At 33.9% G+C, this 24,847-nt stretch overlaps 2 protein-coding genes across 2 annotated transcripts in view; one reads left to right on the forward strand and one right to left on the reverse strand.

The window, feature by feature from the left end:
• Positions 1-24,847, forward strand: part of LOC118269965 (FAST kinase domain-containing protein 4) — a 96,438-nt gene that overhangs the window by 22,888 nt on the left and 48,703 nt on the right. The window lies entirely within an intron of this gene.
• LOC118269972 (putative carbonic anhydrase 5) lies at positions 8,465-21,772 on the reverse strand. The gene is made up of 8 exons (XM_035585377.2): positions 21,454-21,772; positions 20,771-20,803; positions 16,872-17,039; positions 15,663-15,786; positions 12,171-12,273; positions 11,746-11,855; positions 10,401-10,524; positions 8,465-10,114 (listed from the first exon to the last, which is right to left on the reverse strand). The coding sequence occupies exons 1-8, from the start codon at positions 21,491-21,493 to the stop codon at positions 9,854-9,856; spliced, it is 963 nt and encodes a 320-aa protein (XP_035441270.2). The 5' UTR covers positions 21,494-21,772; the 3' UTR covers positions 8,465-9,853.

Genomic DNA, 24,847 nt, shown 5'->3' on the forward strand with positions numbered 1-24,847 from the left:
TTTCAACTAACATTTTTAACTAACTTACACTAGAACTTCTAAATCTAGGAAACGTACCATCAATCTCGCCTGAACAGTGACGCATGCAATTCTAGCATCTTATACGTGGATCCGGTGACGTGGGCCGTGTCGTATCTACATCAGAACAAATAGATAATGCATCGCGTCCCCTCTATCGTTATTCTAATCGCCAGGAAATCTAGACCTTGTCTAGACTGCTGATATCTTGAGCGGACGCTTCAGCGGAAGATCTTGATTGATAGGTTAGGTACAGGATACTGCACTGCCCTGGTTCTTGTGGGTACAGTTTGAAGTATCGTCGATGTAGTTTGTAGTGCCTATTGCATAGATTCGTGAATTGTTGATGGTGGATTAAAGGTTCTGGATATTTATTTGTACAGTTCTGGAGAATAACTTGGTCTTTAGTAGTGTCTAGGTCTTAGTAGTAAACTAGGTCTTAGTGAGAGAGAGCTGAGATAATTCTCTGAGGCAAACTAAGGAAGTGCATACGGCACCAGGTTATAAATAGGCGCTGGGAGGCCCCAATGCCCATAAAATGACGGTAGTACCAAAAACCAATTAGAGTCGGCTTTAAGATGCTTGCCTAGGGAGTTCTCTAGATTTAATTCACTTCTGGTAGTAAGTTATGTAGTTTGTAATCTGATAGAAGAATGATGGGAAATCATATTTCCAAATTCTCACACATAGCAGCACAGAGTCACCGAGTCACGTATTCAGTTTGGTATTTATTATGAGGCAATATACCCTTTATTACTTGCTATTACATAATATGCTAGATATATGAATATAGGAGGATTCGACGTGAATTCTTTCGAGAAGTTAACTAAGTGCCTCTTTTTTAAGAGAGGAAAATCATCCAATGATTTCTCTCGTCTTGAGTGAGGTGAGAGGGTGTGTCACGGTAACTAAGTAGGTACACCGTTACGCAGTACGAAGGCACTTGCTTCGTTATTTTAAATTCATAGACATATTACAAATATTTTGAAGCAGTTAGTTACAATACATTATTTTTATGTTACGAGGCTAAAATAATAAATCTGGTCATAAACCATAATCTTCAACAAATACTAGAACTAAATTCTAGGTCTATCTATGTAGGTCGTAAGAAAAATCTACATTTTTTAAGAAATATTTAAAGTTAATGAATGTTGAGTTGATAATGTGCAGTCAATTGATAAGAGCTTATCAATGGATATATATTATTATGACTTTAACATTCTTTCAAATATACGGAGTTTGGGATTGCACCCGAGATTTAGATTACCCGATTACCGAGATTACCCCTAATTATGTAGGATACGTAGCATTCCACCTGGTCAAATGTGAGAGACACTATATCTAACTGACTATATTGCACATATTATTTACTCTGATATAGGTATTTTTATATCCAAGTTTATCTTCAGAATCAACACTGTTACTGAAAATTACGGAAATTAAAAAAGTCGGAAAGTGCATTTTCCGATCAGCGTGTGACCAGCTAATACCTAGGTATCTAATTAAACCCTGTGCCTACTTAAGAACTTGATCAAATCGAAAAAATATCAAAAAATCTCCATAATTTCTACTTTTAACCTGAATTCTCCGATCTGTGTGAGACCTAATTGGTTATTTTATGGAGGAAGCGACACTCTCGGCGGCCGGTCGGCCATTAGGTCACATCCTTGCGGACCAGCCAATTGCCACCACTGATATGATCCGGTTATATAAATAGTACGCTATTATAAGGACAATGGACTAACACTAATCTTAACATCTCCATATTTCTTTTAACATTTTCGGTATTTGCTGCTCAAATACAGAAAATCTATATACTTATAATAAATCTGTAGAGAGGTCAATTCTGTACATGAAATATATTTCCAAAATAACTATCAGCGGGTGATTAGTGATCGATACTGACGCCAAAAATGCAATCAGAAAAATTTTTGTCTGTCTGTCTGTCTGTCTGTATGTTCTTTATAGAAATAAAAACCACTCGACAGATTTCAACGAAACTTGGTACAATTGTTCTTCATACTCCTGGGCAGGTTATTGTATACTTTTCATCACGCTACGATCAATAGGAGCAGAGCAGTGAAGGGAAATGTTGGGAAAACAGGAGAAATTACTACATTCTTTAAGCTTCCGTCGCGTGTGCAGCCTTAATGGTTATAGCTACATAGAAAATATGTATGACGGTAATGTTCTCCATAAAATTGTTTAAAAAATATTCCACGACAGCAAATGTCTATCTCTTATGGTTGACTCACAATAACACGTATAACTCCCGATAGCTTAGCAGTTCGGAGCTTTCTGATTATATTTGTCTACTCTAACAATCTCATTCATTTATTCATATTATAACAAATCTGTAGAAGGGTCAATTCTGTACATTGAAAATATTAAAAGAATAAATAGCACTGGATAGTTACCAAACCCAAATATGTGATTTTTTTTTGTCTGTCTGTCTGTATGTTCATGCATCACGTGAAAACTAACGGTTCGATTTCGATGAAACTTGGTATAATTATACCTTATTATCCTGGGCACAAAATAGGATACTTTTTATCCTATATATTTTTCAGTTTTATTCTACAGAACGCGAGCTCAACAGCAGCAGCTCAATAGAGGGATGTCCTTAATTATTATGGGCCTCGCCGTATTTGGGTCCAATAGATATTTATAAGATGTAACGCAAAGACCGACATCCACGCGGACGGAGTCGCGGGCGGAAGCTAGTATGTAAATAAAATTCTCTGAATTACAAACGACTAAAGTTGTAGACTTCTAGAACTTTCTCTAATTGTTTTTTCGACCATCATTAGTCCAGATTCACCCACGGTTTAGGCTTCATTATTATTCTTAATTACCTATTTTAAATGTCATCAAAAACTATTATTATGAATGATGCATGACAGAAAATCTAACAAAAAAAAAGAGATTCTGTAGCGAGTGGACCAGTTTTGCTTAAATTTCTTTGTGTTTATGACTTAAGGCAGGAGCCAATCATTATCATTTTATTATTATTATTTCGTCGTCATCGAGTTTTTTACAATCTCTAAATACTATTGGCAGCGTAACAGTATCGCAGTTTAAATCTTTCAGGTTTAACTATGTACGTACTCCTCAAATGTCCCTCAAACGTAAAAGCGAATAGAATCACTCCAACTATTGTATTTAAAATGGTGAAGTTAGTTCGGCAACTGAATACTTTTACTAATGCATCAGTCTGTCCCTTCATTCCGTGGTTATTCCATATGCATTGGAAGCCTGCACACAAATTGTGTTTAAATATTAAATCAGGTCTGCACCGACTGCTCTCGGACGGCAGAGAATCGGAAATGAGATTGGAATTTCGTATGTTAATTGTGTGTTTGGCTAATAGAATTATAATGACGAGTCTAAACAGAAAGGTTTTGGAGTTTTCGAAATTATTTGAATTAGGTATCATTATCTAGGTGTGGAAGAGCCATGGGCCGGCTCGGCCGGAGTGATATATGTGTGAGTGAGGTTACCGGAGGCCCAATCAACCCCTTCCCAATCCCGGATTCCCAACAACTCTTAAATTCCTAACCCCCAAAAAGCCAGCAACCCACTTGTAATGCCGGCGGTGGCGATTGCTTACCATCAGGTGATCAGCCCGTCAGCCTGTTTACCGGCTTATATCATATTTTTTATGATATAACCTATGTTATTTCAAGAAAATGCCTGATATGATTGAAGGTAGAATGTTTTTTTTCCGTAGCAGGCATTAGATAGTTTTATGAAATATATTTTCATTTCTTGTTTTCATGACTTAATGAACCTGTATGTAGGTACACTAAGAAAATTAAGATTATTAAAGATTTATCGATGACGTACACTCGATATTATTTAATTGACACTTTATCAATTATTCGTCCAAGAAAACATTAATCATTATTTATAACAACTAAATATAGAATTTTTATCGACGTACACTTTATTTCAGCGATAAACAATCTATAATTAGGAATCTATAGGTGGATTAAGGTAATTCAGTTTTATTTTGAATTAAGTTTTCAAGAAATGAGATAAAAATGGCTTTTGAGAATGGTAATATAATTTTATTGAAATGAATGATGGGATAGTGAATATGGCTGCCGTGCAACGTGTTGTGGGTTCTATTTCCGCACGGAACAACTCTTTGTGTGATCCATTTGTTGCGTATGTGAAATTGACATATGAGCAAAATCCTAGTATGTGGCAATGTATTTTTTTTTTTAAATGAGAAGAACAAAAAGTTACTACCTACCTAATAAGTACAGAAGATGAAGTACTTTTCAAAAGTAATGTTTATGTACATATATGTTTTCTTTTAATTAAAAAAATACAAATAATTATTTGTGGCGGTTAATGATGTATTTTTTAATTTTATTAAAATAATTACCAAAATGAAACATAGATCTAATCACAGTGGTGTAACAAAAAACCCTTTAACTATAAAAAGGGACTTTTAGTGTTGTCTAGATCATAATTGGTTCTATCTAGTTTCTACTGGTCACATCCAGGTGTAAATAATCTTTGTAATTTACAATTTTTATCATAATTATGCTGACATTTCAGGAAATGGATATCAGATTAATGTGGTCATATATCATGTTACAGAATATTTTTTTATCGACCAAATTAATATTTTGGTTGATTACCAAAAGCATGTCTGATCTCATGATCTAAGTGTTAATATTTACCGTGTTTTGAGTAAGGCGAAAGGGAGGATCATCTAATGATTTCTTCCGCTTAGGGTGAGGCGAGAGGAGTGACAGATTCTTACTGACTAAAAACAACCGCGTTTCTGCTCCTATACTCTCCGAACCGCAGCTCCAGTAACCCGCTAAGTAGTCCGTAGCTCCGGCTTCTAACCTAATCACAAATCCTCATTTAAAAAATTAATGCAATCTTAACTTTTAATCACTCAGGTAAATGATGCTGTCATTTCATTAAAATAAATATATGTCAATCGTCAGGTGTACCTAGATTTAGGTTATTATGACTTATTATGAATTAGTTATCATGATTTCCACCAATTAATGATTCACTGTTATTTTGATTTCTTAAAAACACAATATAGAATAGGTATGGTTAGGTATGATTAAACTTTACATAAGGTTCAATTAATTAATCTGTATGATACTGACCGTACGTTTCCTTTTCTACCGAATTTTCTGAGAAACTAACACGATTACCTTTCCAGGTACCTTTCCTAGGATTAGGGTTACTTTTTCAACATCATTGTGTAGATCAAATTAAAATTTGTAAATGGTCAGGCAATACGGGGTGAAAAGAGACGGACGAGGGGTGAATAGAAGAAATTTCAATTTTTTTTAAACGTTGCCCCATCTGCAATACCTACCATATCCTCATATGTCGTAGGTGTGTTTACAAACATACAAGTTCACATACACATGACACCCAGACCCGAAACAACCATTAGTTGGATCACACAAAGTTACCGTTAGTTGCTCAGCTATCGCGCCAACCATGCACTCTATATGTCTATTCACCCCGTTTCATTCCGGTATATGTATGTATAAATACAATATAATATATCGAGTGGGAACTAAATGTAACTATTTCAAAAGCTGACATTAATGCCTGTGAAATTAGTAAGTTTACTCCAAAGTAAGCTTTTTAAAGTATTCTTAGCTCCAAAGCTAAGATATCTAAATTACATAATACGAGCTCGTATCAATAAAAGTTAACATGGAGCTGAACAAATGTCCTTCAGAGATATGATCATGATGTCTGATCGTGATGAAGATAAAATAAAAATAAATAATGCGGAATAATTATCGATGTTCAGATATTTGGACTTGATACTCACTGATAGTTGTGATTGATGGCTGATTTATTGAGTAGCTGATTCTTTTGTTGTGTTTACGAGATGTAAAAATACGATTTTGTACAGATTTCTGATGTTAAGGAGTATACCTAGTGTTTCAAACTATGTTAAAATACCTATAGATTAATGTTTTTGTGATATTTCCTGAGAAAATTTCCGCCAGGATCTGATTCAGAATCAGGAGCTGAATCGACCCTGCGTTTTTGTGGAGGGCTGTCAAATACACCTGGTATTATTAAACAGAGCATATAAGTAGGTATTTGATTTTTAAAATCTGGTTGCATTTTCCTTAGGCACAACACAAAGTATGATTTTTTTCATAAAAATTCGCTTTTATGTTTTGATTAGCAGCTTAATAGTTTCAAAAGTTATGAACATTATTTTAAGTCACTGTTCATCTGAGTTATTAGTAGTTTGTTATTAGGAATTTGATCGAGCCAATAATGAAAGGATGTTACAGGACAGGAAAAATAATAAAAAGATAAAGATATATTATTATATTTTTATTTTTATCTATTTTTAATAGAGTTTTAATAATAATGATATTATATCTACTGTACATTTTTCATTTAAATTATTAATTTCTAACATAATTTATTATCACACACTCGTTTTACAATCATTCATTTCACAGCCAATTTATTATTAATAATAATTAATAGAACATTTTAAACAACAATAATATCTAATAATAACGATGATTTATTATTACAATAATTCAATTGTGACAATACAATAATTTTGTATTGTAGCCTAAAATAATAAATTAATTTAAATGCTCAATTATATTACCTATATGTACAAAGAAACAGCATTAAATTAAATTATCTCACTAACATTAAGATTAAATACGTCACACACACTAAATAAAAATGCAATAAAAATAAATTATTGCATTAATAAATCATATTTATGAATATAATAATATTACATTGTCATAATCCTATAGTCTAAGATAATAATAATAGAGATATAATAATATTATGATAAAGATTTATCTAATGAAAGATTGTGACATTGAGCAGGTGTCACGGCATGATACGTGACCGTATTTTGGAAATAAATAATAATAATAAATGGTTTCTACAACTAATAATAATTATTATTTACATTTTTTATTATTTCTACTATAGTTAGTATATCTCCGTGCAATTTCATTAATACAATACTAATTATAAGAATACCTCTCATTAGCTGGTACATGGAACATAAATTGTGAAAAGTGGGGGCACATTGTTCACCCTTCTACCTACCCTTCGGGGATAAAAGGCGTGATGATGATAATTACAACAATCTGTTTTAATTTTCATTGGACTAGTTACTTTAGTGGTTTTATGATAAAGTTGAAAATTAGCATTTTGCTGTTAGTAGCATAATATATGTAGTTTTAAAGTTCTGATATTTGGCACATTTTTCTAGTGGTTTTCTAGTGGTGGCACATTGTTTTGTATGGTTGTTCTATAGTTTTTGAATACAAGAACATCAGCATCATGATCAAATTAGTCATCTAGGTATTGTACCTATTTTTACGATGATTAATTAATGCAGTGTTATAAAATACTTTCGTCATTACCTATTTAATGAAATCGCACGTGAGTTATATACATTTGATCCTATCGTACCTACAAAGATGGTAATCTAGATTTCAGATTTAACCCTAGAAAGATAGTCTGCGTAAAAATTACGCATGCGTTTGCGAAATATAGCTCTATCTTTCTTAATAGTGGGAATCCATAGATGTGCGTTTAGGACATCTCATTCGTTGCTGGGAGCTTCCATATGACGCAATTGTCAGTAAAGTAAGTATAACCGATTTTAAGATATAACGACCCCATGCGTTAAAATTACGCATGATTATCTTTTACGTGACTTTTATGATTTTGATTAGTGTAATATATTTTTAATTTTTTTGATGTTATTGTAATTGTATATCATTACTGACATTAACAGTTTCTTTTATAGATATTGGTGCAACAATGGGAAGTAGTAATCTGGACGAAGACCGTATCCTGGCCAGTTTCATGCAAAGTGACGACGAGCTTCCCTGTGAGGATACTGATAGTGAAGTAGGTGACCATGAGAGTGAAGATGACGTGCAGAGCGACACAAAAGTAGCTTTTATAGATGACTTAGAAGTAGACAGAAGAAAATACTGAAGAACCTATAGAAAAAAAGGAAATTACTGTACTTTTTGCCCTTCTAAAATAAGGCGAAGGGCAAATGCGTCTTGTAATGTGCCAAAACTGTTTGTAACTGATTTTTATAGAATTCTATGTTCCTATAATATGTATAGGATATTGTTATTGTTGATTATGTGAAAAAAAGGCTGATTATCATGGTTAAAAATAATTTATAGTAGTAAAAGTAAATGTTAAAAAGTTTATTTGATTTATGACTGCAGTTTATAAGTTTGGTTATTTTTTATTAAAAACATATTTATAAATATATTATCGGCAGTTTAAATTATTCTTATATATGTGTCAATATATATAACATACAATTTTATTGAAATAAATTAATAAACAACAACCTACAGCTAAATAAAACACATGCGTAAATTTTACGCATGAGTATCTTTTCCGTACTACACAATATGATTATCTTTCTAGGGTTAATCATTTTTTTAAAGAAGTTCATAGTTGTATGCACGTGGTTGGAGAATCGAGTATTGGTATTCTAAAACCGATCTTAACGTGTTTAGTTATTGGGTCTTAAATCCTAAACAATTACTTTGGCTTTTGGCTTTCAGGTCTAATGTTTCTGCCGCTGTTTGAAGAGTGTCCGATAGATCTTTTTTTTTTGCTTATTAACCCATTAAACGACATGGGGGGCAAAAGTAAGTGACCGGCGTTAGCAGAGGATTTGCCTTCAACAGATTTTTGTTGGCAGTTAAAGTGTTATGGTTCATATTTCACCCTAACTTTGAATCAATAATTATAATATTTTCATGCAAAAAATCTCACTCGCGACACGCCAATCTCTCAGTCAAACAGATAACATAGCCCAAATCAAGGTTTGTTTTAAATCACACTGAAACGCGGAACAATAACTGTTCTAATCCAGAACTAATTACATTATAATCGAAAAGAGTGATCTTAGAAACCAATTTTGTATGTTTTAAGATTTTAATCGACGCGTGCATTTGTAAGCGAGACTGCGTAATCTATATTGCTGATGACTAGAAATCAGTGATAAGGTTTCGATAGCAAATATTTCTCTATAATTATATTGAGATTACATTCTGCTATAATAAATCTCCTGAATTTAGCATATCTGTATCGTTAGCGATATCACTGATCGACAATAATGATTACTTTTCATAAAGAAGTCTAAAATTTTGAGATAATTGGTTGTTAAATATCTACTTCGTTTGCCTAAAATTGTCGAATAATTCTACCTAGAAATAATTTTAAATCTATTTCTTCATAGCCCATATCAATACCTTTATTTGGCAAACCAGACAACTTCACATTTCGACATTTTTTTTTCTTTTGTTTACTTACTATGAAATTAAAATTATGATAGAGTTAAGTGTCTCCTGAAAAAATTGCTCATAAGTAGTTAGCTGGTTTGTCAATTAAGATATCGATATGCATGCTGTAAAATATAGCAAAACTTCTCATTAGTAAGAGATTTATGGCACTTTCAAAATAGATAACATTTCATTTAAGAAGTTTGCTACATCTTCCAATCTTCAACGCTACTTCTACTAACTTAATTTGGCAGCTTAATAAATAAACTATAATATTCTGGCAACTATGGATTGTTTTTGCACTTCCTAGGTGGCGCTCTAAGCGATTAAAGTGCTATGGGTCTTGTAAATGTCGCTAAGTGTACGTATTCGTAGCAACAATTACAAGCATATAGACCATTTATAATGGACGACCAATAGATATTGGTCTATAGACCTTATTCCATAAGCACTTTTAAACCACACATTCTAGCACATTTACCTTTAAATCCTGTAGATAATGTTATACAAGACCATAATTATTTTGCCTTCACGCAATTCTTGACAGGGGCTCCGAAAATTTTCCGCTTGATGTTTAAGAATGCTCCAACACCCTTGTTGACTCCTGCAGCAAGGGAGGTAGAGAGGCAAGAGAAGAGGCTGATGAGGGTTCCTGGGAGGGTGGGAGCTAAGATGGAAGCACAGGAGGCTATGGAGCGGTACACCACTCTGTTGTTCCTGGGCTGAAGGCTTCGGTAGTTGTAGTATCCGCCTACATCGACCTTGGTGAATAGTGCGTACTAGAGGACAAAGACAAAACAGGTGTTAAAAGAGAAGTGTAATTTTGTGCAGAGGAGTAACTTACACTTTTGGTAATGCTTATCTGTGAGGTAAAATGCAATAGCTGATGAATTAGAACTAATAATAACTTTTGACAATTTAAAGTATCTTTGTGATGTGGGAAATTGGTTCAAAGAATTTGAGTTCAAATTTCAAAAAAGGTTTTTAGAAAAACCATAATGACCTTGATGATGAATATAGGATTCATGAAAAATATACCCTGTTATACTGGTTCAAAATGCTTACCTGGTCAGGAGAAATGTAGATCGGTTTGTCCATGACGATCCAGGTGACAACCTCCTGGCACAAGGGAGTGGTGAGAGAGCCGTGGTACGTGTAGTACGACTGAGGCTCACTGCTCAGCAGTCGTCTGTTGGACAAACAAATAAATTATTAGAAACACAAGTCAACGAGAAAGCAGTTTCTGTTGGTTATGGTGATTTAAATTGTGATTTGTGCTCGGTTTCATTTTAGGGTCTTTAGGTGCAATGTCACGCCTTTTATCCTCAAAGGGATAGGCAGAGTTGCACATTACGGCACATAATGCCGCTATACAATGTACAGCCACTTTTCACCAATTGTATTATAAGTCTCATGTAAATATGGGGTGAGTATTTTGCCACATACTGGGTACAATTCCAGACTCCGTGTTACTACTGAGAAATTTTCGGAAATCGGAAAAAGGCCCAGTAATACTTTACAGAACCAGGAATACCCAAGACCCTTTGTCCGGCAATCGCACTTGCGACCACTGACCAACGAGGCAGTTTAGTATTTAAGGGTCTTTAGGTGTACACTATTTAATTACAGTATCTAACACCGTACGTACTACTACTTCTTTAAAATTCTCCACAACTATCTCCTCATCAAATTGCATCTACTGTCTACGTGAGCTACTTACATGGAATTCCGAAGGCTAATGGAATTTTCCGGAGTTTACCTGATTCGTGTTTTCTTTAAGCGCGACTAAAACTACCTGCCATTGTCTTACGCCCTAAGCATTAGTTCCAGTATTATCTTCCGTCCCTTTAACCATAACATTGTCTAGTACTTTGGTATCTACTTGTACTTTGTTTACCGCTGTTCCGCATTTTTCTCTTAATTTGAATGGCTGATTAAGTTGTTGTTTATATTTTTGAGTAGTTGTGTAAATAGAATCATGAGGGTGATGGGTGTTGGTAATTAATGTTTTCTATTGGTACTTGTCACGTATTAGGTACAACGTAAAGTTGAAATATTGGTGTATGTAGTTACGGTTATCTGATATGTATATTTGGTCATCGCAATTAATTGTGAAATTAGATGAAATTTGAAGTCGAACTCGAAAATGAGTAAAAAATCAAGTAGCATTTGAACGAACGAGTTCAAATGCTACTTGAAGTTGACAGTTGATATGTCAATCTTCATCTAGCTACGTTTAATTCGATTGTAGGAATCAACTAGGTGACAATGAACGTCGCAGTCTATAATATTTTCTATCACTCAAATTCCTGAATTAGTAAAAGATTGTACCAAGATAGCTATTAATTAGAATCTCTCAATAACTGGGTTTAAAAGGATGGTGTTCATTAGAAAGATATTTTGGACTTACGTGATGTCAATTCTTCGTGGCTCAGTGTTGTTCTGTGAGCTGTTGACGATGTAGGGCATCATTGGAATGATCTCCTCCAGAGCACGGTCACTGCCGTATCCTCTGTGCATCTATGGAGAGGATGGTAGCGTTAGAGACTAAAAAATGCTTCATCGAAAGCTGTGAGAGCGACTATTGATATTGGTGAGTTTTATTTTTTTCGAAATATCATAGACCGGTTTGGTAATGGGTTTAATTTCACAAAATAAATTCTTGAAACAATAATTTCGGCTTCCTCAGAAAATACTCTCGTTATCTATGATTAGAATTCGCATTTTTTTATATATATAGGTAATATAGGTTTTTAGACAAGAAAATTATTAAACTGACAACTATTCCATTTTCTTTGGCAAATCATGATAAGCCAATGCTAAAACACTGCTTACCATAAAGAAGACTCCAATGACTGCCAGTCCATCAGCTCGCGCCAGAGCCTCGTCGAGGGTCAGACCAGTCTTGATGTGCACCATGTGGACTTCCAGAGGGTATCTGAGGAAGAATACTTCCATTAATATACAGGTAGGTATGTAGAAAGATGTCGTGATGGCCCGGAGGTTTAAGACACCTGCTTTCATGTATGAGTGCGGGTTCTAGTACCAATCTGACGTTCTCCGAGTTATAAGTATGTACTTTCTAAATTATTTTAGACAACCCTGACAAACGGTGAAGGAAAACATCGCGAGGAAACCTAGGCTTAAAATTTCTAATTATAAGTTTGAAATCGCCAACCCGCATTGAGCAAACGTGGTGATTAATGCTCAAACCTTCTCCATGTGAGAAGAGGCTTTGGTCAGCAGTGGTCACTTATAAGCTGATGATGCTGTAGAAAGCTACTTTTTACGTATTATTATACGATTTTGATGATTACCTACATTTTGAAAAGAGTAATTTTATTACTGAAATCTAGATTCCAAAATGAGCATCTATTTCCGAAAATAACGAACTGTATGATGTGATGTTTTGACTAGTAAATAGTCTAAATACTATTTATACACAGATAGTAGGCACACATACCTAATTACTGTATATTCATGTCATTAAACAGGTAGCTCGTTTGTTTTATTTAATTGATAATTATTTACTCTCTTTATCTCGGGGTTTTCTCTACTATAAAAAAGGTAATAAAAAGACTTTCAGCATCTTTCCTTTCGAGATCTTTTTTTGGGGATAAAAAGAAGGAAAATGGTATCCGAAATTATTATCTTATTAGAGTCCACGTGCGCAAACATATTGTTTTAAGTTAAACAGTCTTGTAGACTAGAGTTTTTGGGTTTAGTGAACAAATAAATGCCAATCACAGGCTCCTAAACAAACGGGTAATGTCTGAACAAACTCTACTGATGCCCTCTTATCTACGTGACATAATACCGCACTATATCATTTGTTTAAGATTTAATCTTTTTCGAATATTTCTGTGATGATTTGTTCAAGAATATTCCATACGTACTTGTGTGCCTGTCTGTGTTTGTTTCGTAAAATGTTTTTTTAAAGACTCGTCTCGTCTGTGGGAAGATGATATGTGTGACAGTGGGAAGTGAGTGAAAAGAGACAATGGGGATGATGATGGAGTATGGAAATTAAAAATCTTATTAGTCCGTCATTAATGTAAAAATATTAGACACGTTTTTTTTTATTTAGTTCTGTAACAAAAAATACTTAGAAACTAATCAAAGTTTAGGAGTGGGAGGGAACTACTTTATTTCTTAGTATAAAACGTACATAGAAGTGACGTCAAATCGATACGTTAAATCGATATATCTTAGAAAACATAAAGTTTTGAAAGAAAATAAAAAATACGTGTCTAATGTTTTCAATAAATCTTGTACAAGACGGACTTCGGACTTTGAAATAAAAATTTGTCATCCCTATACCCTATTTCAAAATTGAAAAACTAATTTAGTTTAAATTAAATCCATCACATATTTAAAAAGAGATTTTTATAAACGATTTAATTAGGCTATAATTATCTTCCATATGTGATAATTATGATAATAAATATGAACAGCCTACTAATCATTACATAATTACTAATTTCCTACATCTTTATCACAATATCAAGGTTTCTAAGATACTCCGAAATTACTGACGCAGGCGCAACGCACTTTCATAATTATATTAATTAACCAATGAGTAATACGTAGTAGGTACCTATAGTCATTTTTAGCACTGATTATTAAGATTAGACATTATAATTAAAAAAGGTAATCAGTTTTTCTAAAGAAGTGCGTCAAATGGTTATTTTTTATTAATTTTATTTGTCATCATTGACTGTAAAAATAGTCAAAGGTTTCTGAATACAAATATACCTAAGTTTAATTAAACTATACTAAAATTATCCTAGGTACACAGTATAGAAAGAGAAAGGCTGAACTTATTTCGAAAAATCAAATCTTTCTACCCCAATAAACGACAACACGAACGATACTCCTAGAAATGATACTAACTTCAAACTAAGGAAATTAAATAATTTGCCTGTAAATAAAATTACTAACTAGCTAATAAACTGCAACCCAAACAAACAATAAAACCCACAGCGTTTGTAAACACAAACAACGATTTGCTGAATAACAGTTTCGTTGGATAACCGTTATGTAAAGTTAACGTTGCCAAAAAACTGGAGGCCTACTACAGTTCTTCGAAATAAGAAGAATAATCTGTAGCACGGATAGGTAAATAACTAAACATACATTTTATTTTTGAGAGGGGAATATCATCCAATCTCAAAAAAGATATTGTCATCTTACTGACTTAAAACCACCCCGTTCCTACTCCTGCTTTTCGAGCTGGAGCCCCGGTAAACCGTTAGTTAATCCGGTGCAGAAACATACTTAGGTACATAATTTTTCCATTCCATTCATTTATTACAATTTTCTATGCGTCCAATTCTTCGTACGAGTTCAAAAAAGTTACAGAGTAGATAAAGTCTCATTTTTTTACTTCTTTTTTTAATGAAACGTTTTTAACTTTGCCACGCACTAGGATTTTCTCCTGTGTCGTTATTCTATTTATACAAATACAATTTCACATACACGTCACACCTAGACCCGGAACAACAATTTGTGGATTACACAAAGAATTGTTTCATGCGGGAATCACGACACGTGGCGCGGCAGCCAACTGTCCAGCTACCGCACCAACCGTGCAATCGATATTATTTATAACGAAATGACATTGGAAACAAAATTCCGTTTCGAGAAATTGTAGTAGGTCCCCGCGCTACTGTCAATATGCAGAGTCACGTAGCAAGCCTCGTTAAGAGAGAAAAGGGACTTCGACTGAAAAGCTGAAAAGGCAAAGGTCACCCTTTTACAGCTGAAAGATCCGTGAAAAGATACCCTGATGAAAGGAGTTGTTGCTTAGCTTTCGCTTATGGCAATACTATACGTTTTCAAAGCTTGCTGTACGTTTTATGTTGGTATTTTCATTTAATGGATAAATTGAATTTGAATTTATTTCTATAAACTGTTTGGTAATTCAATTGAGGTTTTACAATTGACGATGGTTAGTAAAAAAATATATGGAGTTATTTGTATAACTTTCTAGTTATTAAAGATGCAATAAGAACGTATTAAATAATACTCCAGAACCTCCATAATTCTTGAAACTATCACTGAAAAATAATTATAGCTTACTGATTTGTGAAATCAATGAAACGAAAGAAAAGCTCTTTAATTTCAACATAATATCTACCGTAAGTAAATACAGTAACCTAAATATGAGTTTGCTTTACGTTTAAAGTGATCGAAACGACCGGTGCGAAATAACCAACCAATTAAAGCACCGAACGCGCTCTCGTTTCGTCTTCGTTTGATAAAAGCAAACTCATACTTAGGATACTGATTTAACTATAATGCTATAAAATATGACAGTGAACTTACTTCATTCCATCAATGGCGTGTTCGGAGAGCCAGTGGAAGTGGAACTGCAGGAACGTGTAGTTGCCCCTGAGAGGACCACCAGACAGAACCGGTGCCGGACCACCAGCCACTCCAGACCATTTCACTGGAAGGGAAAGTCTGGTTTATATTGTGCTTCGAATCATATTGGGTGATTTTTATTGAAGGAACTTGTTATGAGTCCCCCGTAATAAACATAGGCCAATATCAGCTAGGCTATTCTGTAATTCTCCGGAGCAGGTCTACTAAGAGGTCCCGGTGCTCCTTACAGGTGTAGAGGGTGGCTACCGGAGTGGTTTTAGTGAGGTAAAAATCCCACACTCCGTCGTCTTTTAGCCCCAAAAAGCTAGGCGCCTTTTGAAGTATTCCCCCTGTCATCAAAAAGGTTATTCTGTAATTGTCAATTTAAGACATTCCTAGTGAGCTCGATCGCGGTCCGCCATGTCATTGGTCGTGAGAATAATCTCGACCAATGACGGGCGAGAATGCGATGAAGCTCACTTCGAATGTTTCAAATTGACAATTACAGAATAAGCCTAGCTGGTTTAGTTCTATTGGCTACTGAGAATTTTTGAAAATATTTTTTATAGCAAAAGGACCTTCAATTAAACGCAAGTCAAGGAATATACAGAATACATCATAACACACATCCGCAGCTATACCGGAACTTCATTTCCATTTAATTTCCTTTCCCTATTTCCTTCACTCCCCTACATTTTTCTCTTTAAGTAGGCATTCTGACATCTCGAAGCCTCATAAATTTTTCTGAAGAGCTAATATTAATTTTTGTTCTGGAATCCAACTAGGAGTCAAAGAAAATTTACTAGAATTATCTTTATATTTGTCAAGTAGCCCATTCCTATTTTAATGGAACAATAGTAACACAATCTGGGTTTGTCCTAAAACTTTCGAATTTCTCGGTAACCTTTATTCAAACTCCAAGCTGCCTGCCAAACAAGAGACAGACCTATTTTTTGCAATGGACATTTTCCAGCTGATGATTAAACCCTCTACGTCTACTTAATGTTAAAGCTCTATATAGGTCGCCAACGCACTTGTAACGCCTCTGGTGTTTCAGGTGCCCATGGGCGGTAGCAATTGCTTACCATCAGGTGATCCGTCAGCTCGTTTACGGGTTAATACCACAAAAAATGAGTTCTGAAATAGACCAATTAAAGATTTAGTACCAACCTGTGTGTCCATTATTGGATCCGTACAGCGCCACATCGTTGTATCCTCGGAAGACCAGAGGGCCGCGGATGTGGGCGTGGTGCTTGTCCACTATCGCGTCCTGAGTCATAATGTTGATCGGAGACTGACCCAGACCTGCGGTGCATACTCCTGGCCAAGCGGATTGGTCTGGAACAAAGAATTAATTTAGTAACTGTCGTATATATTATTGTTTCTATGTCGTATGTTATTATTATGCCAAATTCTATTTATCATTGCCAAAATTTGTGTTTCTTAAATTAATTTAATTTAAGGCAATTTTTTTTATTTGGGCTGTTTTTTCTTAATAAAGTCGATTTTATCATCATCATTAGCCGAAAGGCGTTAACTGAACAAAGGCCTCCCCCTTAGTCCTCCACGTAGAACGACAAGCCGCCACCTGCATCCTTGGTTTATCATTGATTTAATTCTAAAGTAAGTAATGCCATGAATATAATCATAATCCACAGGAATTGAGTTCGATAATTAATTTTAGCTGTTAATCGTTTTCGAAAAAATAATCCTTCCTATATTTATTTAAATCGATTATTGGATTATGATGAAAACTTAATGTCATTGCATAAGTAGGTATTTAAGTTTTGTATTTATCTTTTTTCTTCCAAATGTAATTGTTGAGTCTGATGACTATAATCTGTTCGGATAATCAATCAGACATTTTTGATTATTTTCTGAATAATTACTGAAAAGAATTTGTGATTAAAGATGGATATCTTTGAATGCACGTGTTAATTCTGGTCGAATTCGATCGAATCAAGTTAAATAAGGTCTGGATATTATTATGATTTCCTTATTACCATTGAATTCCCGTGGAAAAAAAATCTCGAGTATGCGATGTATCGATAGTAGTGAAGCCATGCATAGCACGCATCATTGCATCTCAAACACATAGCTAAGCTGAGTCCATTTCCACCAGTGCTAAGCTATGTCTACCAATGAAAATAATTGGTGGAAGCCAAACGCATCCCAGCAACGTAGCATAGCGCATCTCTGGTGGAAAAGTACCCTACAATATAAAAACAAAAACTGCACCTGTCTTTGCACGCCGCTACAAACATGTAACTATGAGTGAGATTGACAAGCAAGATTAAAACCAGTTTACGAGTTATTATTAGGTGCTTTAAATGCTGATCAAGATAATTATACTCTTAGTACTTTCTTGGACAATATTGATGTACTTGTAAGTTTATAAATATTGAAAATTGTGTTAATTAGTTTGCGCTTAAAGGAACGTAACCTAACATGCTTGCGTGACAGTAAGTAGATGTATGTAGGTATATACGGTTTCAAATATAGTTTTCATCAATTATGTTATGAACTTATGAGTCCCAAAGTTGAGTGCTACGTTGGTCGTAAGTGCGACTGCCGGGCAAGGGGTCTAGGATTCGTTATGAAAAAATTCTAAGGAGTACGGTGTCTGGAATGGTACCTAGTATATGGCAATAGGCTCACCCTTTATTGCATGGGACATAATATAACACAGATGGTGAAAAGTGGGTGTATGTATATTGTACAGTGGCATTACGCGCCATAATGTGCACCTCTGCCTACCTTTTCGGGGATACCTTAACGTTGCATATCCCGAAAACATGGTAACTAAAAAAATTGACTGCACGGTTAGTGCGGTGGCTGGGCAACCGGCTGCCGCGCAACGTGTAGCGGGTTCGATTCCCGCACGGAGTAACTCTTTGTGTGATCCACAAATTGTTGTTTCGGGTCTGGGTGTCATGTGCATGTGAAATTGTATGTTTGTAAACGCACCCACGACACAGGAGAAAATCCTAATGTGGGGCAACGTTTTTTAAAAAATAAAACTAAAATTGTTTAACGATTGTCGACATAAAACTATTCAAGGCCAGAACTCCGCTAGCGATGCACCAGTAATGCGGTGCATTTTGACACTTGAAGGTTATGTTAGTAATTTCAATACAAACTTTGAAGTTCAAGTTCATGGAAACTATTTAACCGATTTTAATGAAACTTGGTATTCATATCCAATATAAGTATCATGGTTAATAAAGTTATTTAATCATTTCGAAAAAGAGTTTTATGAGACAGAAACTTAAATTCACGTCGGTATACTGTCAACTGTTCTTGGTCAGTTCGAGACTTTATTATTGTTTTATGTCTTTAAGTCTATTTAGGAGGTCACCTGAGGAGGACGAAAAAGATTGTCAAACTCTTACTGACTAAAACCCACCCCAGTGTCCCATCTCACACGTAGGTACGAGGGTGTGGGAAACGAAATTCTTCCGCCATAAGCAATTTCGATGGCCCTACATAATTTTTGACCGTTTAATTCCCAGATAGATCTAATTTAGGTACGCCAATTGTTCCTAGGCGTGACTAATCTGTCTGTTAAACCAATATAAATAGGTGTGTACCCTCAAGTGCCTATTTCATTACTTATTAAAGCACTTATGACCATTTGAAGAGTTATAATAGTCATTGTAAATGTGATAAGTTTGTGGAGTATGTAACATCATAAAGGTAAATCCCCAATGGGATAGGCAGGCCAGTTCTTTGAAAGACAGAGTAAACAATGTATAAATGTACTACACTAAGCTTATGCCAGCGGTTTCACTCGGGTTTCCGTGGGTTAAAAGTGTTATTCCAGACCATAATCTACCACTGTTCCAAATTTCATCTCTATCTCTTCAGCCGTTTTGACGTGAAGGAGTAACAAACAAACATACAAACTTTTGCATTTATAATATTATTATTATAACTAGTACCGTAGGACTACAATTACGCAAATATCGTGTACTAGGACGCCTTTTAGCTAGATGACCGAAATCCACGAGACGGCTGGATTCGAAAAGGATCCAGTATTTATTTTAGAAAATAGAGGACAATTCCAGAACACCAGCACCTAGCTTCACTGATAGACAGACTGACGGATAATTCAATTTAACGTTTCAAAAGTGCCTAATTAAGGATTAATTGGAATAAATGCCTTGACTTTGACTTAGAAATGATGCTAACGGTATCATATTATTATCTAAATCAAGTGTCGAAATTAGAATATAGGTATGTTGTTTTGGATGTTTATAATAATAGGTAAGGAGGTACTTAAGTCTAGCTATCAGAACACTTAGTGATAAGTCACTCTTAATTATCAATTTCTATGATTCGTTGAAGTATTTTCATAAACTCTTGACGAAATTGTCATTGATTTATCATTAATTATTTTAATTTAGCACTTAATTGTTTTTTGACTTGTCATTCATAGGTAATGCAATAAAAGGCAAAATATCGTTTCAGTTCTAATTTTAGAAATTTTCGTACCTCACAACGACATTTAGCATGATTATGTATTCCGAATTACTTATCTACCTGTGTAATTTTTATTTCGCACAAAGTATTTTTTTTTAAAGTAACAGCATTTCACTATTTTAATTAGATTCAAATATTTTAGCAGTAATTTAAATAAATATAATGGTAACTTGATTTAAATAAAAACGCTATCAAAATTCGGCATTATTTCGCATTCGTACTATTTCACAAACTAATTTAAATATTATACTTTAAGTAAATTCCGAAATAAGTAAGAACTAATTGCACCCTTAGAATTAAAGTTACTTAACTAAAAATTTCTGTAACAATCGATTTTATCATAAACTGGCGTTATAAAATATACTCTACAATCAAAGAACTAATCGGATTATGGTTCTAGTAAAAAATCAATCGTATGTCATGGAATACGGAAAATGTACCTATGTATTCAATACTATAATTTTCTGAGACTTTCTGGCTCATTTTCCACAACTTGCAGTTTTTGGATTCGGTCACTTTCATTCTAAGGGTGCGGTATGATATAGGAACAAAAATAAACTATTTGATCAATAAAAAAAAATACTCACGGCTGTAGGTCCATTCAGCTTGCAGAGTTACATCTGAAACAATCAAATATTTTTATTAGATTACATTCATACAATTATCTTACGCCATAGATAAAAAAAAAATACGGTTGACATAAAATATGGCGGGAAACGTTATGTCAATATTTTGAAACTACTTTTAACAATGCGTAAATATAACAAACTTCTGTGCGATATTTGAATTAACCTATGTATATTTATAACATTACTTGTAATATTGATTAATATTAATAATTCTGTATTTGATTAAAGAAAGTAAATATTAAATGAAAATCAAACAGATATCCACGACATTTTGTTTATTGACAAAATCCGCAAATTACAATTTTACGTACTACTACTTATTGTAAATCTGCGTATGAAAAGCCCTAAAGGTTTTGAGTTATTAACCTAATACAGAGTTTCATTGTCCCATAAATAATATTTTGGACATGAACTTTAAACTAGGTTAAACTTAAAGCATTAATTAAGTAAACTTTACTAATTTAAAATTAACTGTCAAGAAACGTTAATATTTGTGTTGCGTGTGATGTTTACTTAGATGTATTTTACTTTGTAATTAAGCTTGACTTAAATTTAGCTTGAATGTAATCTATATTAAGAAAATAAATACTATGTTTTTTAATTAACATCCTAAAGAAAATATTAAAAGAAAAAAAACCCACCTGCAAAACTGACCACAAACAACACTAAGATCGCAAACATTTTTTTTATTTATGTCAAAACTTATTTTTTAAATTTATACCACTTATTGTTTATTTATTTACGCGAAATATTATGTATTGTTAATCGATTTATTTATTATTGGTTAATTATTATTTTAATATAATAATGTTCACTGTGACACCCACGACACGAGACTAATATGGATATGAGTACACCGAAACGTTTTATACATTTTGTCGTGTTTTTATTTTTTTTTATCGGACAGTTGCACGGTGCGTTGTCCCACTGGTACTAAGCTACGGTCGCACTAAAGTTCCGAGTGATAATAGGTACCTATGTTCGTGACATACGGTCAGGAACGATGGACAACTGTCATGGAGGCGCGTGCCGCGGCACTGAGCATGCGCGGTTGGTCAACACTGAGCATGCGCGCTGAGAAATTTTGATATTACGCTGAACATGTAGAAATGTTTAAGGTGATATGAATGAGTTCGCGGGTAAATATTTGCTAGTGGCATTTTTTTTGGTTGCGTTAGCTATTTTTTTTATTTTCCTACTTTTTGTTGAGGTTTCTTTAAATTTAAAATTAGGTTTCACGAACAATAAGTTGGCACCTATTTGGGGAATATAAGAAGTAATAAAATTGTAGTATTAGTTTATTTACAGAAACATTGACAAAGAATTTATCGGTTGATAGAGCTTTTAACCCGACCGAAGGAAAGGTACTTAAATGATGATATGTAATAGGTATACCTAAAATGATTTTTATTGATAAGTACATATGTGTAGTTACATGAAAACAATTACAATGTAACTAACGTCTTAGCTACAGAAACCTGTACTGAAGGAATAGTAATAAACCAAATGAGCTATTAAAACCATGATACGATATGCCTAATTACTCTACTTTTATCTTAATGCCTCATTTTATACCGAGAACATTGCTAAGATGATATCGATTCTAAAAATAGGACTGTTCTAATTAGCAAAAAGCAAAAACCGGTGCAAAATAAAATCAATCAAAATTTACAAATGGACATTGATGGTATCACACACTGGACTTATCAAATTTTATCTTAAATATGCCCGCACCCTTTCCTTTTATATTTACTCATTTTACTTAATCTGTGAACATAGAACATGAGGTTGATAACATACTACTTAATTATTTACATAGTAATACAAGGTTAAGTTTATGAGTTCTAGAAATCATATTACTGTTAACAAAGGAAATGTAAGGTTATGGATTTTTGTTAATAATAATTGGAGGAGCGTAAAATTCTAAAACCAATGATGAGATCTCAATTTTGATCCTCATGGTCCAGTATCGATGAACTAGGAAGGAATATGAAATAGTGCCGAGGTAGTAGACTTAAGTACTTAATTCTTAATAAATTAATTACTATTCATAATTGCTAATTCGCTTGAAAAAGGCATATAATATAGAGTATTACCATATCATGTATCATTAATTTTTTTATGATATAAGCCGGTAGCGAGTAGACGAATCGCCGCCGCTCATGGATACCCGAAACATCAGAGGCGTTGCCAGCCTTTTGAGAATTAGGAATTTAAGGGTTGTTGGGGATTTGGGGATTGTGAAGATTGGGAAGGGCGGTAATTGGGCCTCCGGTAACCTCAGTCACATAACAAAATACAAGAGAAAACGCAAGAGTTTTTTCACGCCGGTGTTCTGTGAGGCCGTGGTATCGCTCCCGTCGAACCGGTCCATGCGTGCCGAAGTATGGCTCTCCCGCACATAGCTGATATTGTATTACTTTACACTAAATGGGCTAAATGGCCACACATACTTTGTGCCAACATGGATTACGAAGGGCAAAAGCTTAATAAGAAGAAGTACAAAAAAGAACACGAATAATTTCCGAAACCTATACCTATCCTGGGCAGAATCAGTCTGATGATGATAAGAAATCAAAATGACTGCAAAAAAGAGGATTAGCGATACTAGAAGCAAGTTCGAACCATGTTTAATAATAATTAAGGTATAATACAATAGATACATATTGATAATAGCTTTTGCCTGCGACTTCGTTCGCGTGGAATAGTGACTTCCGGCAAATTTTTGGTTTTAACCACATAGTTCCCGATCTCGCGGGATCTCTTCAAAAATGAGATGTGGAAGATATTCCAGGGAACTCTTCAAAAATCAACATAATGAGCTCTGCGTTTGAATTTAATAGATGTATATATCACTTAGGGCATTGAAAAAATAGTTTAAAAACGGACTTAAACTAACTTAAAACTAAAGAAAGCTACGAATTACGAATTTATAACAATTAAAAAAGAAACTATATTACAACCTATCCTCTATGCTATAATAACCAAGCTTAAACTAAATAATTTAAAAGAAACGACTTAAATCTAATCTAATTAATTTATAAATTAGACTTACAATTTTATTAAACAAACTAACTACAGTAACTACTAATAATCGATATCAAACTAAACCTACGTTAAATAGTTTAACCAAAAAACCAGGAAAACCCAACAAATAAACTTATTAATTGACAAATACAACGAAACCAATTTAGAATATACGAAACAGCAGGACCACTACAGACAAATAATCATACGACTGATAATACACTTTTTCTACGATAGTACCGAAGCGCTCGGCCGATACCCAACCAAATGAATGTAACGAAACCATAGCGCGATCTATTTCGATCCCAACGCCATCTATCGAGGATAAAGACAACTTGGATTATTTATTTATACTCCGTTCGGGCATTTTCTTTGTACTAAAAGTTTAATTATATTGATATTATTTTTTTCATACCTTTTTACTATTTATTTACTTTTTTTCGATGAATTAAAACAATAACATGAACCGAAGTCGTGTAACGATCGACATAGAATTATCTATACTCCGTTAGAGCATTTTCTTTGTACTAAATGTTTTATTATATTGATATTATTTTTTTCATACCTTTTTACTATTTATTTACTTTTTTTCGATGAATTAAAACAATAACATGAACCGAAGTCGTGTAACGATCGACATAGAATTATTTATAAATAATTTATTTCTTATTTTTATTTTTTGATTTTTGAAATAAAAATATATCTATGTCCTTTCTAAGGTTCTAAACTATATCTGTACCAAATTTCAACCAAATCCGTCAAATAGTTGCGGAGATTAATGGTATAAGCATAGAATGTTCGACGTGATTCTTTAATTTGACATAACTTTTTTATTTATGAACCGATTGACATGAAACAAACACTAAATGTAAATTTAAGCATCCCACAATATATTCGTGAAAACCGCATCCAACTCGGATCAGCCGTTTCTGAGATTAGCGCGCACAGACGAACAGACAAACAGACAAACAGACAAACAGACAAACAGACAAACAGACAAACAGACAA

This window comes from Spodoptera frugiperda, chromosome 30 (genome assembly GCF_023101765.2).
Source record: "Spodoptera frugiperda isolate SF20-4 chromosome 30, AGI-APGP_CSIRO_Sfru_2.0, whole genome shotgun sequence".
NCBI lineage: Eukaryota > Metazoa > Arthropoda > Insecta > Lepidoptera > Noctuidae > Spodoptera > Spodoptera frugiperda.